Below are 20,086 nucleotides of genomic sequence, written 5' to 3'. Positions count from 1 at the left end.
ACATGATAATCCAGATGGGGTGGTGCACACCTATAAAGTCAGCACTCAGGAGGCTGGTGAAGAAGGGTTATGAGTTTGAAGCCAGCCTGGAATACATAGAAAGTTTCTAGGCCAGCCTGAGATACATAGAGACAACCTATTTCAAAGGGACATAACTTTTTTTTGATATAACTGGTTTTTAATTTTGGAGAATTTTATAGACAGTATCTCTTTTCCATAGCTCAACATAAACAATGTTTTGCCTTCCTTAATCCTGTTGGTTCTTCAAAACAGACATTATCTCTGTTGGAAAGCAACCTACTAAGCCTAGTCTGCTGAAATGTCCACCTTGGGGATTCGCCCAATCAGCATGCTAGCCAATGACCACATGCCATGCAATAACTTACTTTTTGTCCGATAGTTTTTGTCTTTATTTACTTACTTATTTCTTGCAGCAGTACGAACTGAGCCAATCATGGAAGGCAAGAGCTCGTCCATCGAGCTACAGTCCCAGCCCCCAACTTAGCTCTCACCACAGTTTTATTTGGCATTTCAGGGAAGTATCCCCATATGTCTGACTTCTTCATTGGCTACTTAAATTGGAATGAGCTTTAATAGCTATTTTGGTTTTGCTTTTTTGTGATGTTGGGGTGTGTGTGGAATCTAGGGCCTGTCCCACGCGAAGAAGCACTTCACCATTGATCTGTATCTATATCACTGGGTTTGCTTTGCATGTGAGCCGGGACCTGTCTGACTCACAGGTATAATTAGTTAGAAAAGTAGTGGATGCCTACATGTGGGCAGGATGAGGAAGAACTATCCTAGATTCCAAACCTTTGCCCATCAGGCCTTCATACTGCTGGTATGCTCACCAAGACTTTTATCATTTTGATTTCACCCTCTTGCACCCCTACTTCTGGAAATACCAGTCAAGAGTCCACAGATTTGAAGCCAAGTACCTTAGGGCTGATCTCAAAGATGGAGAGCTCTGAGGTATGAAACTAGTCCTTCATTCTCTGGACTAGCACTTGCACACCAATTTACTTATGAACTATTTGGCTGCAAAAAAACCACTAACAAAAATCTATCATGATGTGCTTAGGGATCACATGTACCATGTGATGTGCTTAGGGATTCTCTTGAAAACTTGGTACCATGCAAAGTGCCCTGGCCCTGAACCAAGTTTCTACTGATTTCTATCCTTGAGCAGTTTCCAGGTGAAGGTGCCGGGTAAGGGCTGCTCTGAAGGGATATGCTGCCAGTTTCACAGAACCCACTAGGAGAAGCCCTGGTAAAAGATGCTGCAGATGGTCACAGCCAGTAGGATGATGTCTTCTAGCAGGGAAGTTGACTGGCTCAAAAACTCCTCTCCTTGCTGACTACTATTTTAAATGGCTTCACTTTCATATCTGAAATAAAGATCCACTGATTAGGTCTCTGTTCTTAGAGCTTTGGGCCTTCAAGTCTCCAAGAAAGGTAACTCTAAGCCTAATCCTAAGTGTTACAAATGGGAGCTTCTGTAAGAGCTGTTAGTTTAGGTCTTCCTAAAGCTCCCATAAGTCATGGGACCAGGCTCCTGGATAATGCTACCACACTGAGTGATGGAGTCAGCCAGCTCAAGCTGCATGGGCCTGCCATTGGGGATTTTATTAACCTGGAGAAAAAGAGCTGGCCAGCCTCTTCATTCTACTGAATGTACAAAGCAATAGAATTAGACACTGGTTTTATAATTAAAGACAATTTTATTGCCAAATAAAAGCCTTTAATAACTCATTTTTCCTGTTTCAATAGGACCTTATTCTTTCTGAAGAAAATCCAGTCATAGCATCTCTCATTAAAAATAAAATTATTTTGAAATAAATAAATATATAAAATAAATAGCATATACATTTCATAAATAGTTTGTCCTTATGCACAGTATCCATGCTTACATTTTAATATCATTTCCTTACAACCTACCCCATATCTCCCACTTTCTGGTGGCAGGAAAACTGCATGTCAGGACGAATGAGAGATCTACAGAGCTAGGGTAGGGATGGCTTGCAGCAGGGTGGGAGCCCCTAGGATTTTCCAAATGACACTTTCCCAAAGCTCTTTAGGTAGCATCTGTGGCAGATTCCTTGGTCTTTCATTTGTACCCCATCTCAAGGTATCTGGGTAGATTGTGAGGCAAGACAGCTTTGGCCCTTAGTGGGAACCCTTGTTCTTTGTCATGCCACCTCCCGGGAAAGAACATGAGTAAAACAAAAAGTATATACAAGATTCCCTCGGAACAACCCCTCCCCCCACGTCCCTCCCCAGAATAACCCAACCTTGATATACACTTTGAACAAGGGGACAGCTGGGTCATGTTGAACAGTAAGTGCTTCTCTGTTATCTAATTGATAGGAAGGAAGGGTTGAAAAGCTATGAGTATAGTGTTTGCAGAGCCAACCATGGTCACAGAGTACATGGGTCACAGAGGTGGCACCAGGGGTCCATTACCTATAGCGGAAGAGGTCTCTGGACATGGAGGGCAACTTAGAAGGATCTACTGGCCTGGGTAAAAAGTGAGTGAATTTCTGGTGTCGTTTAGTCCTGTATCCCTCCCGGGGTGAGCCGTCTTTATTCAGGGCCACATAATACTGTCTCTCCGAGTCCGAGTGTTTGTACAAGGTGGATGCATAGGTGTTGTACCAGTTTTCTTCAAACTGTTCCCGGAAAACACATTCTCGTGTGAGTTTCTTCTGTGAGGGTGAGAAAATAAAGCAGAGCCCATTACATGACTATTCCTCCCATCCCAGCTTGCTGGTGGTGAAACCCTGAAATAGCAATAGCACATTGAGATTAGAAAATTTCAGTCCTGTCTCCCCGTGTGACCAAGGCATCTTTTTTTTTTCCTTCCAAGCAGCACAAAACCCTCCCGGTGTTATCTTCTTCATCCTTCTTCAGGAGTCAAACAAAAATATTTTGGGTGTGACCTTTGCTGAAGCAAAGAGATTTGGAGGAGTTGGCTTGGCTGGCTCTTTAAACCCTAGAATTTCCATTATGGCCCTTCCAATGCTCCTCTGGCACCGACCGAGCTCACTTCCTACTTAGGGCTAATAATGCTCGAATGCATTGAGATTACAGTCACCCACATCAACTGGCAGGCAAAGGCCATGGGTCTATATAAAGCTGCATGGGAGGTGAGCTGTGATCTCTCCTAATGAGCAGCCTGTCAGTTGGAAAGCTCAGAAAAGATCTGCTTGAAAAGCTCCTCCAATCTGGCTACTTCAAGCTGGCAGCTCCTGGGTCTTTTGCTTCTGGCCCTTCTCATAGTTGATCGGGGCACCATTCTGTTTGCTGGGGTGCCTGATACTGAGTGCTGGGGACAGGCCTATCTCCCAGGTGTCAGGGAAAAATGTGTTCTGATTTCATGGGGTGTAGCCAGCCAGAAAGCATGCTATGTGACTCAAAAGTCCAAGTCAGAATATTGGGATGGCCCTGAAAGGGTTAAGGCCAGCGAAGTTATGCCCCAATGCCGGGCTAGCTTCCAGAACACAGAAAATGTATTGCAGCCAGCCCCTTCTTTGCTAGGGGTCGGGGCTGTCACTAGTCCTGGAACCCTCATTCTTCATTTGTTGGTGTTATTTGGCCTTTGGGGGCTCGGCTGAAGCAATCTGGAAACCAGGGGCTGGGTTATTAACTTGAGAATCCTTACTGGAAGGCTGGTTCTTCCACTCTATATTATTTTGTGCCTGCTCATCAGCCACTGCTCATGGGCACCCATTAAAACTAAGATGTGCTTTTTAGATGGGTTAATGCCCCAAACCCTGAGAGCATTTACTCACCAGCCAGCATGGCTTCCTCTTATCACAGCACTAGTAGGCCCTCTAATGGAAACTGTGAAAGCAAATGTATCCCAGAAAACCTTGTTTGGATGGAGGGCTGAACAAGTGAAGCAGTATAATGGAGCAAGGGCCTGAACCACCAGGAACAGGAAGACTCCAGTCCTTTACAGTCATAAAAGGGCTCTCAAGTGCTTGATAAACGATTTTATGCTTTGCCTCGGGCTGTCTAAACATCGGTGGTCAAGCCTCTGATAAATAGAAAAGCTGGAACTTACCGATCCAAACAGCTCTCCTCGCTCATTCATTCCTAGGTATAGGCCAGAGTCTACTCCCCGGATGCTGATCAGCCCCACAGCCAAGCTGATAAATTCCAGAATTCCTGAGACAAAAAGTAGAACACCATTCTGTTACTAACATAGAACTAGGGGCACGAGCTGTTCAGGTGACATAAGCTACCAGTTATTTACCCCCAACTCTAGGCAGCTCTGGATATCCAGAGAGAATCATTCGATAAACCCGTCTTCTGCAGTGAGAATTGAAAACCTCAGAGAAAGTGCTCACTCTCTCCATGCCTCAGCTTTTCTATGTGTAAAACTGAAGAAACAGCCCCTTCCTCCACTTAATATTCTCAGATGTGTGATTTTTCTTTCTTTTGCAGTGCTAGCTAACATGGGAACTTGGGCCCCTGGGTATGTTAAGAAAGAGCTCTACCACTAGGCTATACCACCAGGCCTCTTAGGCATGTGAGGGTGAAGAAACCGTGGGAGGGTTTTCTACCAAATGGTCCATAATTATGGCGTCAGTGGAGTGGAAGGCCACACGTTTCAAGAAAAGGCAAAGCAGTGTTCTCAATGCCATGTCACCCTGTCTCTCTCTGGCACCCACCTGCATTCCCTTGCTGTCCTCTGGGCTGAGCATATTTTTCAGTCTCTCAGCTCTCGTGTCCTTAAAAACCACATGAAGCTGTCAACTGCCTGTAGCTGACTCTAACGAATGCCACACAGGCCATGCTCTGTTCGTTCACCCTGTTTATGGCAGGAGAGAAAAGTTGGCCTGAAAAATGTTCTCAGCTTGCTCAGGCCCAAACTGACAAGTCTGTCGTTCTCCCCCCTTCTCTTGAGAATTTAAAGTTGAGCCACGGCTGAGTTGGCAGGTAGCGTTGGACTCCATACTGATTTGAGATGTTGCAACTTTAAGGGGAAAGGGAAGAAATTAGAAAGGTCCTTTTAACTGACAAGGTTAGAGGTGAAGATTTGAAAATGTTTTCATTTATCCCATGAGGGAAAAAAATCAATTATGAAGAGGGTAAAGGGACAGGGAAACTAAATCATGGTAGTATTGAAGACTTCATGATTTTGAAAATAGTACATCTATTATCTAGAGAGATGATAATAGTCTTTAGGCTCTTCTTCGAGATTCCTCCCTCTTACCACATTTTCAGCAGACATGGAAAACTTGCTACAACTGTCTGAAGGCATACACCGAGCTCACACACCTAGCTATCTTTCATGCCACAATTACAATTATTAAGGGTAATATTTTGAATATTCTACAGAGGAGGTAGAGCTGATCCTGTGAGATAAGGAATTTGAGGCTGTAAGATGGCTTGGAGGGTAGCAAAGGGATTCAGCACCGAGCCCAGGAATTTGATCCCTGGGACCCACATGGCGGAAGGAGAGAACTGACTCCTGCAAGTTGTCCTTTGACCTTCATATGTGTGCCATGGCACATGCATTGGATGGAATCTCTCTCACTTTCTCTCTCTGTCTCTGTCTCTGTCTCTGTCTCTGTCTCTGTCTCTCTCTCTCTCACATACACACACACACACACACACACACACACACACACACAAATGTACTAAAGAAAGATTTAAAAAAATGGCTGGGAAAGTCTCTGGCAACCTGTCCCCCAAGTGCTAAAGTCAAAACAACCACTTCATTCAGCAATCAGGTTGAAAAATCAGGTCGAAAACTCCAGTGGGAAGTTTTTTTTTTTTTCCTCGGAGCTGGGGACCGAACCCAGGGCCTTGTGCTTGGTAGGCAAGCGCTCTACCACTGAGCTAAATCCCAACCCCGGGAAGTTTTCTATGAAGCTCAATACCTGGCAGGCAATGGGTAGGCATTTGATCATGATAGCAGGTTTGGGGGTATGTGTTTGGATGGCTCTCTCAGATAAATTTGAAGGATCTATATAGTTCTGCCATTAGTCTATGGGACATTTGAGAGTTTGTCTTTTGGTTTTCACATTCAGATCCTCTGAGTGAACCACTTCTCTTTCTTTATCATGGCTTCCAGGGACTGACCTCTAGATCTCAGGCATGTGTAGCAAGTGCTTTGACTTCTGGGTCATCTAGGTCACCAGGCTCCTGATTCTTAGTACCTCTTCTAGTACAGTGCAGATGGTTTCGGGAAGAGAATACCATATGATGGTTGGGAAGGAAGGGGCAGACAGTGGTGATGGGGGCTAATTAACCACAGATTTGATGAACACAAATCTTCAATTGTCTGAATTGAATTGAATTGAATTGTCCCTGGTAAACATTTTAATCAACAACTCATAAGAGGAAGAGCCCAGCTTCCCTTAGCTCCAGAAGACACATAGCTGAGAAAGATAATAAGATCCAAAGAGGTTTCAAAAGTTGGGAAATGGGCTGGTTCCAATAGAATAATCATAATTAGAGATAAAAGAAAGTATTGCACTTTGGTCCCCAAAACCAGCTTCACAAGATGTTTGTGTTTGTGTTTTTGTTGATGGAAGATGAGTCTCACAAGCGCACGGCTAACTTCACTCCTTTGCTTTGTTTGAGAGCTTTTCCATCAGCCATCTCTCTTTATAGCTCCGTATCCTCCCCCCAGACACCTCCCACTTCAGAACTGAAGTCAGGGCCTTGAACAGGCTAGGTAAGTCATCTGCCACTATACTACGTTCTGCCCTAACCCCTGTGTATTTTCTTGACAGTGTGTGCACTTTTGTATTTCAGTGCCCTTAAAAAAATTGGTTTTGGTGCTGGAGATTGAACCCATATCTAGAGTGTGCTGTGTGCATTTTAATTATATGTAAGTCTGCCTGTCTCTACAATGGGGAAATATAGCCCAGTGAAACTTAAATAGCAATGGCTTTGGGGATTTCACTGAGCAGTTAGGTCATTATGAAGGTGATTAGCAGGATTATTGAAAAGCTAATGTAGGGTTGACAAGTGGCTCAGCAGGTAAAGGCACCTGCTTTCAAGCCTGCCCAGTTGAATTCAATTCCAGGGACCCATGAGGTAGAGGGCAAGAACTTCCCCAAGCTGTCCTTTTGACCTTCACATGTGTGTGCCATTGTGGGCGGTAGATATGCCTTGTCCAACACCCCCATTCTCTGTCTCTCAACACTCCCCTCTCTCAATATGCCCCTCATTCTCTCTCTCTCCCAACACCCCCCCACTCTCTCTCATAGACACTAAAGAAATAAAATGTAAGTAATTTTTAAAGTGTAAGGTAGGACTAGTAAGATGGCTCAGTGCCTAGCCTGATCTGAGTTTGATCCCTTGGGATTCACATTCACACCTGGGAAGACTGCTGAAAGCTGTCCTCTGATCTCTACACAAGCACCGGTGCCTCTCCTTCCTCCAAACCCCACATAATCGAAAATAAAATTTCAAAGAACTAATATAAAACAGGTTGACATTTTCTGGATGTAGAAGCATATATCTATACTATTAATACATGGTAGTCTGGGGCAGGAAGATAGGTAATTTAAAGCTAGCCTGGGATACATAGGGAGACCCTGTGTGGAAAATAAAAGAACACACACACACACACACACACACACACACACACACACACACACACCAGGTAAACAGACACAGGGCTGTAATTCCAGGAATTAGGAGGCTAAAAGAGGAGGATCCCAAGTTTGAGGCCAGCCTGGGCTACATAGTGAAACAGCACCTTAAATCTTTTAAATTCTTGTGTTTGAGACAGGATCTTGTGTAGTTCAGGCTGGCCTTGGAAATTGAGCTCTGTATGCAACTATGGATGATCTTGAACTCTTGATCTTCTTGGTTCCATTTCCTAGGTGCTGGAGTTACAGATGGTGCACCTTGATGCTTTTTTACAAATTAAAAGTAACTTAAAAGGCTAGTGTAAAAATAGAAAAAAAGCTAAGTGGAGCTAGGCTGCAGTCAGAGAGATCTAGTTACTAACATAAGAGAAGGAACTGGCCTACCACTCTGCCGTGTCCTGGCAGGATCAGGCTGGGGTTAGTTCTGTGTCTGGCTCTACTGTGTCTAGAGAGGGCTGTGGAAAAACAGAAGCATGCTCAAAGTAGCATGTCTGTCTGGCAAGGAGATCCCACACCATGCCTCAATTCTGTTCTAAGTGCTAAACTCAGATGGGCACCAATCCTTGTTACTAAAGGTCTTTGCTTTTCCAGAGCAGGCTACCTCCGAGTCTCCAATCACAGCAGGTCCCCTTTTCTCTAAGTATCCTCTCGCTCTCTAAGTATCTATCTCTAAGTATCTATCTCGCTCTCGGACTACTCTGAACTCATTAAGTAGCAGAGGGCAGCCTGTGATCTCACTTCAAGAGACCTGGTATGAGAACAAAATCATGAAACCCAAGAGGTGTGGCCATTTGAGTCACCACAGTTTTTTCTGCAACTCTCTGTGAACCCCGATGCCAAAGGACAGATCATACAGGATGTCGCTTGGGTTGTGTCCAGTAACAGGGGTCTCCAACAGCTGGAATCATCCCTGCCCAGCTGTCTTTGGGCATCATTTGCCTTTGCCAACTTTCCTATTAGTTGGATTGAGACTGTGGGAACCCGGTGGCACATGATGATGAACAGATATTTCTAAACCTTCTCCTGAATCCTGGCCAGCATGGGAGGGGAGAGAAAACAAGCCATTTTCATATTTTCCCAGCCACAGCTGGACAGGGGTGTTAACAGAAAAGCGTTGAGGCAAAGTATTAAGTAGACAAAGTTTGTCATCAGTTCTCTCACCCCTTCGAGGCCCAGGACCTCCATCTCCCCTGCCTCATCTTGACCTGCCCACCTCACGCTCTGGCATTTTCTTGACAGTTTCCAGACTCTTCTCTTCTTACACCTCTCTCCCCAGGGCCTCAATCAAAACGGATCTGTCCTGGGCCCCACTGTTTCAGAACCTAGCTAGATGACTGGCTAATGTGTCATTTAATCTGCTTCCCTCAGCCATCCTGTCAGACCTTCGGGGCCAAGACAGTGCTGCCCTGGCCCTTTGCCAAATAAGAACCAGATCGCTCCAAACCCAAAGCAGCTGCAGCAGCCTGCGCCATCCCACCTGGCAGGAGGCCTCTCCTCCAGTCTGGCTCCCAAGCCCGACTCTGTCAGTCCACAGGTGCCCCTCAGGAATGTCAGGCCCCCTGTGAACCTCATGTAAATGCCACCAGCCAGGCGGGGACTGAACGACTCCTGGCTACTGACTGCAGATGGAGAGCAGGGAGCATGTGCAGTGCCAACAGGTTATTATTTGGAGTCGGGGCTGCACTTGGGCTCAGCCTGACTTGTTTAGAACACATGGATTCCAGGGTAATCCTTGGGGGCCCTGCTCTCCAATTACAACAAATAGCTATTTACTTTACATGGCCTTCGGAGACTCCCTCCTCCCCCCAAGCAGAGATCTATAATATTTTATATCTTAAGTCTGGCCTACTTTACCCTGCTGGAATGTTGACTGCTAAAGCACTTATGGAATGTTAAAGTTTCGATTTATTGAATACTCTGGCTGATTAACTCAAATGTGGAGGGCGGAGAGTGTGAGCAAACTCAACCACCATCTCGTCCCGTGCCAAAAGCTAAGCTGAGCAAGAGTGGGTTTGCAAGTTGGTAGGGGAGGTTACGAAGAGACAGCTTTGACCGGTTATCCTTTCCTTTACAGGAAATGCACAGAACTGCCAAGAAATCAGGGAAGGAGGAGAGGGAAAGGGGATGTGGAGGGGGTCTCAGGCTGCTTGTTTTTGCTAAAAGGCCAAACCCAAACCGAAGCAAGCCGGTTAAGCAGCAACGCAAACATCCTCTGCCAGCTTTACTTCCTTTGGTTTCTCCTTAAACTTAACACCCTTAGCCGGTCTGGGAGATGAAAAGAAATCAAGATGTGTCTTTAGGGAGGCAATTAAAGACCACTTATCCCAAGAGCCTATTACTGATTTATGTTGACCTTGTAGATTATTGGGCTCAGCTCAGGCACAGAGGCAGACAAACACTTGTAGCAGCTGGGGGCAGTGCACAGTTTCACTGCCCCCACCCCACATTTTGCTATCATCTCGTGACTTTGCTTTATACACATCCATATAAACGCACACGTGTATATCTGTCTTTTATACACGGACCCGTCTGATATCTTTAGGCCATTTCTGGGAGCCTCTGAGTTCAGGGTGGGAGTCCCAGTCCTTATGAAGAGGAACAAAAGGGGACTGCAAAATCGCAAGTGATGGAAGGGAAAGAAGCCAAGTTAACACCCCCTCTCCTCCCACCCCACCTCATCACCCTTTTGAGGACCTGCTGCAAGTTTATACAGACACCTGCAACCCTCCATTACCCCTCCCAACCTACTGTACTCCAGCTCTGTTTGAGTGCATTTTTCCAAGATGACATAGACCTCATTAGGGTTCCTGCCTGCTCCCAGCAAGGAAGGCCAACCCTGGTCCTAGTTGTTTGCTAGGCTTGGCCTTAAGCTGCCCCTTGTCTGTTCTGTCCTCCGCCCCCATTTTCTTTCATCCTTTTCTCTCTCCTTCCTTCCTTCCTTCCTTCCTTCCTTCCTTCCTTCCCTCCCTCCCTCCCTCCCTCCTTCCTTCCTTCCTTCCTTCCTTCCTTCCTTCCTTCCTTCCTTCCTCCCTTCTTTCTACTGAGTACTCCAGATGCAGCTCTAGAAAAGCATGCAGAATGGGAAGATGGGAAGGGTAGGAAAAAACGAAGCACGACGAGCTTGAGGGGAGGCAGAGCTTCAGACGGCTTGCGGGTAGAAAGAGCCTTTCTTGCATTACAAGGACTCTGGGAGGAAGCCGAGGACATTGAGACAGGGGAGAAAGGCTAGCTGTCACAGCACCTGCTTGATGGCTTAATAATGAATAGGAAATTGAAAATAAAAAGCGGCTGAAGAGGGAAACACATTTGCTTAGAAGCCTAAAGATTTCCGTCCCAGATCAAGGCTTATTTTAATAGTGTAATTAGTTCTGTATGGTGACGCAGGCAGCTGGGTGCTCTGTATAGTTGCAGGCTGGCAGAGGCAATCCTGCCTGGCGATTAGACATTTCCTGTCCTGTTTCTGGGGCTGGCAGTGGGTTCGGGGCAGTTTCCTCACGTGGGCAAGGAGTAAGTTCTGGGCAAAAGATACCCAAGACTCGTTAGTACACAATGGGCACCGCAAGGTTTTTTCCTGGATCCTCAGCTATTCGGCTCATGCCCTGCTTCCTGGATTGGCTCCTAACCTGGGCAGAGCCACCCGGAGGATGACCAGTGCCATGACTGCCGGGTCCCGGCTTGATAAAAGTGATTCGGGTGCCCGCCGCTGGCCCACCACGCCCGTGGCCGGTGAAGGCTCTGCTCTGGGCGATCAGTTCCGACGGGTCTGCCACCTTCAAGGCTCCTCCGGCCACGGTCCCCTGCCTCCTAGGCGAGGACTCCGGCTCCTCTCCCGACTTCACCTGCTTCCCTCCGGAGGCCCGACGTTGGTCTCTCAGAGGGAGCCCCTAGCTCCGGGAGGAGGAAGGGTGGAGCGGCTGGAAGAGGCCGCACTGTGAGGCGCCTCCGCCCCCTCCGGAGAGCGTCGCGGGGCGCGGGGGGCCACCGGGTCGCCGCGAGGCTTAGGGCCCTGCCACCCCGTCCCGCCCCGACGGGCCAGGATGGCACCCGATGCGGGAAGGTTGAGGGACCCCTGCGGGACAGCCCCGCGCCGACGGCTCCCCAGTACGCGGTCCGCCCGCCCCCTCTCCCCCACCATCCCCACGGCCGCGTCCTCACCGAAGCGGCTGTGGTCGTGGCGGGTGCCATGCACCGTGCCATTGGGGAAGATTTCAAGGTGGAAGCCCGTGCGGCAGTAGAGCTGGCGGCGCCGCAGGATCCCCTTCAGGTGGGCGAAGTCTGTGGGCGAGCCGCGCTGCAGCTTCCCCTCGATCTGGCCCAGGCGCTCGTTCAGGAAACCCGGGGAGTCAGCTAAGGGCACGTTCCCCAGAGAGGAGGAGAAGCCTTGCAGGTCCCAGTCCAAGGAGGCAAAGACGCCCCCGACCTCCGCCATGGCGGGGCCGGCGGCGGCGCGGGCCGAGCCGGGGCCCCGGGGCGCGAACTGCCTCTCCTCCCGGCTGGCGCGGGCGGGCGGGCGGGCGGGTCGGCGGCGCTCGCTAGCTCGCTGCTCGGCTCCGCGCTCTGCCCAGCTGCAGCACACGTCTGTTCGCGTCCAAAGAACTTCTCAGCGGCGGGGAGCGTGGGGTAGCGCGCTCCTGACCTTGCTCTCAGTTAAAGTGCGGCTTCCCCTTCGCATCCATCTCTCCTGGCCTCTCATAGCTGGCTTCGTGGAGCTATCAGATGCAAATGGCACTTTATATACGTACCCACTCCCCTTCCATTGACATATTGGATATTTAAATACAAGCCACACCTCACTGGCATCCCCTCAGAGATTGGTGTGTGGGTTCTTTCCTTTTTTCCCCCCTTCTCGTATCCATTTGGCTCTTTTTGGGAGAGGGGGGTGGAGGGGGGGGAGCGAGCAAGCGAACGAGCTTCACTCCCTCTTTTATTATGAAAAAAAATGGCAGGAAAAAGCTACACATTGCAGTGAGGCATAACTGCTTTTGGCAGGTTTTCTTAAACTGCTGATGAAATAACGGAGCCCAGTACGTGGAGGCCATCGGCGACCACGGCCACGCAGGGCAGTTCCTCGGGGGTCTGCCTGTCGGTCTACTGCAAGGGCCACCCCCACCTCCCACGCATCCTCCCGTTGCTCCCCTCTGGAAAGTGCCCGAGACCCGGGCTGGGGGAGGGCGTCCTCGTACTGCTGAGCCCCTCTTCTCTGGCCCAAAAGAGGCTGTGGAAGGGGTGTCTGGTCCGGGACAGGGGCGCTCCGGTTCCTTTGTTCTGCTGTCCCCTAGTCCCACTCCCCACCTGTAGGTCCACAGGGGTCTGAGCAAGCGAAAACGATCTGGAAGTCAAACGCAGTTGCCGTTGAAAGGACTGATAGGTGGTGGAGGTCCCTGCAGACGCCAAAGGGTGGGAGCGCTTAAGGGGTCTGGGAGGAGCGGGAAATCCCAGAGGGAAAGAAGACTTTTAAAATGGGACGTTGTGGCTTAGGCATAGAGGGGTGGAGGCTAAGACATAGAAAGCGATCTTTTTGAAAAATGATCTCCATGGCTTTCTGGGCGCGCTTTTACAAGGCTCAGGAGAGCACACTCCGTGAGAGGCCATTGGAAGCCTGGTGGGGGCTTCCCCCCATACACCCCTTTTCTTCTTGGAAACAGGTGTTTCCTCGCTCTGTCCTGTGCCCTGTTCCAAGATCCTCTATCAGGAAGAGCGGCAGTCAGGGGTGGGAACTGGCGGCTGCCAGGAAGAGAGGCCGGGTGGAGAGGACCTGGCGAGCAGGTGCCTGCCTGCCTGCCCTGAGCCCCTGCATCTCTGCCCCGCACCTGAACCCCACGGTCCCTCTGGGCTTCTGGCGCTCGCCTCCTTCTTGCTTATTAAATGGCGTTGTTGCTTGCAGTTTTCACACGCAGCAGGCGCTGGCCGCCTTCCCAGGTTCTGGTAGTGACTGAACTCCCAATCCTACCCCTCTGCGCCTTTACTGCGCCTCCTGCTGGAGACCCCGCCGAGCCGCAAGTTCAAATTCAGGGTTACCGTAAAAATGAGTAAACAAGCTTCCTCCCAACCAGTGCAATTTGAGGCCCTGCTCTTAGGCTCCCATGTACACCCTGTGATCACTTCCATGACCCATAGCAATTCTTAGTTTGGAACATCATTGTGGCTTGTTCCTGCTGTGTTTCTCTAGCTCAGACGGAACCTCCAGGTCCAAGCACAATGCCTGACACATGTAGGCACTCAAAAGTAATAATGCTTTCAGCAACAGAGAACACAGATGCAAGCTATCATCCATGCAAGTTATCCAGTTGTAATGGACCCACACATGCAAAAGGTGGAATCTGGAGGCTGGGAGCTCAGCGCTGAAGACTGAGTAGGACCCAAGTTCTGTTCCTACCACCCACATTGGCTCACATATGCCTGCAATTCCTGCACAAGGAGCTCTGATGTCATCTTCTGGTGTCCACAGAAATCCAAACACATGTGTGTGCACGTACACACACACACACACACACACACACACACACACACGTACACATCACATAATTTTTAAAAATTAAAAATCCTTAAAAGGGTAGAGTCCTTATTAGAATATGTATTAATGAAAGGACATATTGTCTTGGAATTACTCTTCCAAGAGTAAGCCTGTGGTGCTGGCACTCCCGGGTAATTCCAGCACTTGCAGGATTTGAGAGTGTGAGCCCATCCAGAACTGCACAGCCAGTGAGGGAATGAACAAGCAAATAAGACACTATCCAAAGTGTTCAGCGCAGTTCCTCACACTTGCAGTCTCAACACTTCGGAGGTGGAGGCAGGGGGATCGGGAGTTCAAGATGAGACTGCTTGAGACTCTGTCCCAACAACAACAAAACAAAAGTTTATGGTGATGTAGATTCATGATCTAGGGAGGGGTCCTGGATCCATTCTGGGCTAAGGTGACTTTTGTAATGAATGTACCCTGAGGCAAAGATGGGAAGAATCTTTTTCTCACGATCAGAAGGATCACTTCCAAAAGAAGAAAATAGTAACCAAAAAAGGAACAATTTCAATTGTTAAAGTCTAATTCTCCTAATGAGAGTCAAATGAAAAAAAATGTAGATGAAACCGCTTCGAGAAGCAGGCACTATAAAGGGTGTAGATGTCTATGATGAAATCAATTCCACTTGCCTTTTTTTTTATACATTTTTTCTTATTGAACATAGCTTCTTTCCCCATACAGTATATTCTGATTATAGTTTCTCCTCCCTCTACTCCTCCCAGTTTCTTCTCCTCTCTCCTCTAGATCTATTCTCTTTCTGTCTCTCATTAGGAAAGATCAGGCTTCTAAGATAACAACAAAATATGACAAAATAAAATATAATATGATGAAGCAAAAACTATCACATCGAGTCTGGACACAGCAACCCAACAGGAGGAAAAGAGCCCCAAGAACACACAAAAGAGTCAAAGATTCATTCGTTCTCACAGTTAGGAGTCCCATAACATGCTAAGCTAATAGCTGTGCTATGTACCCAGAGGACCCGGTGCAGACCGGTACAGGTCCTGTGCTTGCTGCTTCAGTCTCTGTGAGCACATACGCGCTCTGCCTAGTTGATTCAGAGGGTTTTGTCCTCCTGGTGTCCTTTGGGATATCCCCTCTGGTTCTAACATTCTTCCCACCTCCTCTTCCACAGGATTCCCTGAGCTTTGAGGAAAGGATTTGATGGAAACCTCCCATTTAGACTCCCTTTCTTCATAATGCCTAGCTGTGGATTTCTGCATCTGTTCCCATCTGCTGCCAGAGGAAACATCTCTGATGATGACTGATGTATCAGAATATCATTCGGAATTACTTTATTGATTTCCAAAGTGACTGTAAAAGTTTGTACTCCTACCAGCAATGGAGGAAACGTTCCCCTTGCTCCACATTCTCGACAGGATGAACTGTCACCCGTGCTATTGGTCTTAGATCTTAGCCATTGTGACATATATAAGACGGAATCTCAAAGTAGCTTTGACTTGCACATCCCTGATGGCTAAGGGCGTTGAACATTTCTGGAAGTGCTGCTGAGCCATTTGAGATTCCTGAATTGATTTGTTCCCCCATTTAAACAAACATTTAAATGATTTATTTATTTTTGTTTTACATACATTGGTGTTCTGCCTGCATGTATGCATATGTGAGGGTGTCAGATTCCCTGGAACTGGAATTACAGTGTGGGTGCTGGAATTGAACCTGGATCCTTTAGTCGTCAACGCTCTTAACTGCTGAGCCAGTCCCCATTTTTAAATTGGACTGTCTGGCTTTTTGAGCTCTTTGTAGATTTTGGATATTAGTTCTCTATTGAATGTGGGGTTGGTAAAAATCTTTTCCCATTCTCTAGGCTACTGATTTGTCCAAATGATGGTGTCCATTGCTTTACAGAACCTTTTCAGTTTCATGAGGTCTCATTTATTATTGTTGATCTTACTGTGTGTTTTAGCAGTATTCTTTTTTTTTAATTTATTTAATACTTAATAATAATTCTTTGGTTTCCTGGCAAACATCCCCCTCCCCCTCCCCTTCCTTATGGGTGTTCCCCTCCCAACCCTCCCCCCATTGCCGCCCTCCCCCCAACAGTCTAGTTCACTGGGGGTTCAGTCTTAGCAGGGCCCAGGGCTTCCCCTTCCACTGGTGCTCTTACTAGGATATTCATTGCTACCTATGAGGTCAGAGTCCAGGGTCAGTCCATGTATAGTCTTTAGGTAGTGGCTTAGTCCCTGGAAGCTCTGGTTGCTTGGCATTGTTGTACATATGGGGTCTCGAGCCCCTTCAAGCTCTTCCAGTTCTTTCTCTGATTCCTTCAACGGGGGTCCTATTCTCAGTTCAGTGGTTTGCTGCTGGCATTCGCCTCTGTATTGCTGTATTCTGGCTGTGTTTCTCAGGAGCGATCTACATCCGGCTCCTGTCCATTGATGAGAGTGGGGTGTTGAAATCTCCCACTATTATTGTGTGAGGTGCAATGTGTGTTTTGAGCTTTATTAAGGTTTCTTTTACATATGTAGGTGCCCTTGTATTTGGGGCATAGATATTTAGGATTGAGAGTTCATCTTGGTGGATTTTTCCTTTGATGAATATGAAGTGTCCTTCCTTATCTTTTTTGATGACTTTTAATTGAAAATTGATTTTATTTGATATTAGAATGGCTACTCCAGCTTGCTTCTTCTGACCATTTGCTTGGAAAGTTGTTTTCCAGCCTTTCACTCTGAGGTAGTGTCTGTCTTTGTCTCTGAGGTGTGTTTCCTGTAGGCAGCAGAATGCAGGGTCCTTGTTGCGTATCCAGTTTGTTAATCTATGTCTTTTTATTGGGGAGTTGAGGCCATTGATATTGAGAGATATTAAGGAATAGTGATTACTGCTTCCTGTTATATTCATATTTGGATGTGAGGTTATGTTTGTGTGCTTTTCTTCTCTTTGTTTTGTAGCCAAGACGATTAGTTTCTTGCTTCTTCTAGGGTATAGCTTGCCTCCTTATGTTGGGCTTTACCATTTATTATCCTTTGTAGTGCTGGATTTGTAGAAAGATATTGTGTAAATTTGGTTTTGTCATGGAATATCTTGGTTTCTCCATCTATGTTAATTGAGAGTTTTGCAGGATACAGTAACCTGGGCTGGCATTTGTGTTCTCTTAGGTTCTGTATGACATCTGTCCAGGATCTTCTGGCCTTCATAGTTTCTGGCAAAAAGTCTGGTGTGATTCTGATAGGTCTGCCTTTATATGTTACTTGACCTTTTTCCCTTACTGCTTTTAATATTCTTTCTTTATTTTGTGCGTTTGGTGTTTTGACTATTATGTGGCGGGAGGTGTTTCTTTTCTGGTCCAATCTATTTGGAGTTCTGTAGGCTTCTTGTATGCCTATGGGTATCTCTTTTTTTAGGTTAGGGAAGTTTTCTTCTATGATTTTGTTGAAGATATTTACTGGTCCTTTGAGCTGGGAGTCTTCACTCTCTTCTATACCTATTATCCTTAGGTTTGATCTTCTCATTGATTCCTGGATTTCCTGTATGTTTTGGACCAGTAGCTTTTTCTGCTTTACATTATCTTTGACAGTTGAGTCAATGATTTCTATGGAATCTTCTGCTCCTGAGATTCTCTCTTCCATCTCTTGTATTCTGTTGGTGAAGCTTGTATCTACAGCTCCTTGTCTCTTCTTTTGGTTTTCTATATCCAGGGTTGTTTCCATGTGTTCTTTCTTGATTGCTTCTATTTCCATTTTTAATTCCTTCATCTGTTTGATTGTGTTTTCCTGGAATTCTTTCAGGGATTTTTGTGTCTCCTCTCTATGGGTTTCTACTTGTTTATTTAAGTTTTCCTGGAATTCTTTCAGGCATTTTTGCGATTCCTCTCTGTAGGCTTCTACTTGTTCTCTAAGGGAGTTCTTCACGTCTTTCTTGAAGTCCTCCAGCATCATGATCAAATATGATTTTGAAACTAGATCTTGCTTTTCTGGTGTGTTTGGATATTCCATGTTTATTTTGGTGGGAGAATTGGGCTCCGATGATGGCATGTAGTCTTGGTTTCTGTTGCTTGGGTTCCTGCGCTTGCCTCTCGCCATCAGATTATCTCTAGTGTTACTTTGTTCTGCTATTTCTGACAGTGGCTAGACTGTCCTATAAGCCTGTGTGTCAGGAGTGCTGTAGACCTGTTTTCCTGTTTTCTTTCAGCCAGTTATGGGGACAGAGTGTTCTGCTTTCGGGCGTGTAGTTTTTCCTCTCTACAGGTCTTCAGCTGTTCCTGTGGGCCTGTGTCTTGAGTTCACCAGGCAGGTCACTTGCAGCAGAAAAGTTGGTCTTACCTGTGGTCCCGAGGCTCAAGTTTGCTCACGGGGTGCTGCCCACGAGCTCTCTGCGGCGGCAGCAACCAGGAAGATATGCGCCGCCCTTTCCGGGATTTAGCAGTATTCTGTTCAGGAAATTGTCTTCTGTGCCCATGTTGGGGTTCGAGGGTATTACCCACTTTCTCTTCTATCAAGTTCAGTGTATCTGGTTTTATGTTGAGGTCTTTGATCCATTTGGAATTGAGTTTTGTACAGGGTGATAAGTATGGAACTATTTACATACTTCTACATGCTGGCATCCAGTTAGACCAGCACCATTTGTTGAAGATGCTGACATTTTTCCAATGTATATTTTAGGCTTCTTTATCATAGATTAGGTATTCATGTGTATATGGATTTATTTCTGGGTCTTCACTTGAATTCCATTGATCATCATGTCTGTTTTTAATGCCAATTCCATGAGGTAGCTCTGTAGTACAGCTTGAAATCAAGGATGGTGATACCTCCGGAAGTTCTTTGGTATAGGATTGTTTTAGCTATCCTGGTTTTTTGTTTTTCCATATAACGTTGAGAATTGTCCTTTCAAGATCTGTTAAGAATTGTGTTGAAATGAGGATTGCTTTGAATCTGTAGATTGCTTTTGGTAGGATGGTCATTTTTACTATGTTAATCCTATTGATCCATGAGCATGGGAGATCTTTCCATCTTCTGAGATCTTCTTCAATTTCTTTCTTCAAAGAGTTGAAGTTTTTATCAGACAGATCTTTTACTTACTTGGGTAGAGTTATTCCACAATATTCACATTATTCCAGGCTCTTGTGTTGTTTCCCTGTTTTCTCTCTCAGTCCATTTGTCATTTGTGTATAGGAGGGATACTGATTTGTTTTGAGTTAAGTTTGTATTCTGAAATTGTTTATCAGCTGTAGGAGTTCCCTGGTGGGTCACTTATGTATGCTATCATATCATCTGCAAATAAAGATACTTTGACTTTTCCTTTCCAATTAGTATTCCCTTGATTTCCTTCAATTGTTTCACCACTTTAGATAAGACTTTGAGTACTATATTGACTAGGGATGAATAAGGTGGACCATCTTTTCTTGTTCCTGATTTTAGTGGAATTGCTGTTTTTCTCCATTTAATTTGATGTTGGCTCTAGGCTTATTATAAATTGCCTTTATTATAGTTCAGTAAGTTCCTTGTATCTCTAATCTCTTCAAAGATTTTATCATGAATGGTGTGGAATTTTGTCTAAGGTGGTTTTCTTATGGATTGAAATGATTATGTGTTTCTTCTTTCATTTATTTATATGGTGGATTATATTTGCTGATTTTTTGTATGTTGAACCATCTTGCATTCCTGGAAAAAAGCCTACTTGATCATTATGGATGATCTTTTCTATGTATTCTTGGATTTAGTTTGCAAGTAATTTAATGAGTATTTTTGCATCAATGTTCACAAGGAAAATTGGTCTGTAATTCCCTTTCTTTGTGAGTCTTTATGTTGTGTAGGTATCATGGTAACTGTGGTCTCATAAAATGAATTGGACAAAGTCCCTTCTGTTTCTATTTTGTAGTATAACTTGAGGAGTATTGGTGTTAACTCTCCTTTAAAAGTCTAGTAGAATTCTGAACTAAAACCACCTGGCCTTTGGCTTTTATTTCTTGGGAGACTTTTAATGACTATTTCTATTTCGC

At 46.1% G+C, this 20,086-nt stretch overlaps 1 protein-coding gene and 1 non-coding gene across 2 annotated transcripts; both read right to left on the bottom strand.

The window, feature by feature from the left end:
* Positions 1-1,701: 1,701 nt before the first annotated feature.
* On the bottom strand, positions 1,702-12,307 carry Fgf16 (fibroblast growth factor 16). The gene is made up of 3 exons (NM_021867.4): positions 11,772-12,307; positions 4,067-4,170; positions 1,702-2,705 (listed from the first exon to the last, which is right to left on the bottom strand). Exons 1-3 carry the CDS (start codon positions 12,043-12,045, stop codon positions 2,460-2,462), a joined length of 624 nt encoding a protein of 207 aa, NP_068639.1. The 5' UTR covers positions 12,046-12,307; the 3' UTR covers positions 1,702-2,459.
* Trnag-acc8 (transfer RNA glycine (anticodon ACC) 8) lies at positions 5,789-5,868 on the bottom strand. The gene has a single exon. It is a non-coding gene; the product is annotated as a tRNA-Gly (tRNA).
* Positions 12,308-20,086: the final 7,779 nt, after the last annotated feature.

The sequence above is a fragment of the Rattus norvegicus genome, chromosome X (assembly GCF_021556685.1).
Source record: "Rattus norvegicus strain SHRSP/BbbUtx chromosome X, alternate assembly SHRSP_T2T, whole genome shotgun sequence".
Lineage (NCBI taxonomy): Eukaryota > Metazoa > Chordata > Mammalia > Rodentia > Muridae > Rattus > Rattus norvegicus.
The sequence above is the reverse complement of the archived record's forward strand: the minus strand, read 5'-3'. Positions and strand labels throughout refer to the sequence as shown.

Coding starts and splice junctions, on each gene's coding strand:
- Fgf16 (NM_021867.4), bottom strand. CDS start 12,045: ATGGCGGAGGTCGGGGGCGTCTTTGCCTCCTTGGACTGGGACCTGCAA. Junction 4,171..11,771: donor CCACGACCACAGCCGCTTCG/GTGAGGACGCGG, acceptor TTTTTGTCTCAG/GAATTCTGGAATTTATCAGC. Junction 2,706..4,066: donor GAGGAGAGCTGTTTGGATCG/GTAAGTTCCAGC, acceptor TCACCCTCACAG/AAGAAACTCACACGAGAATG.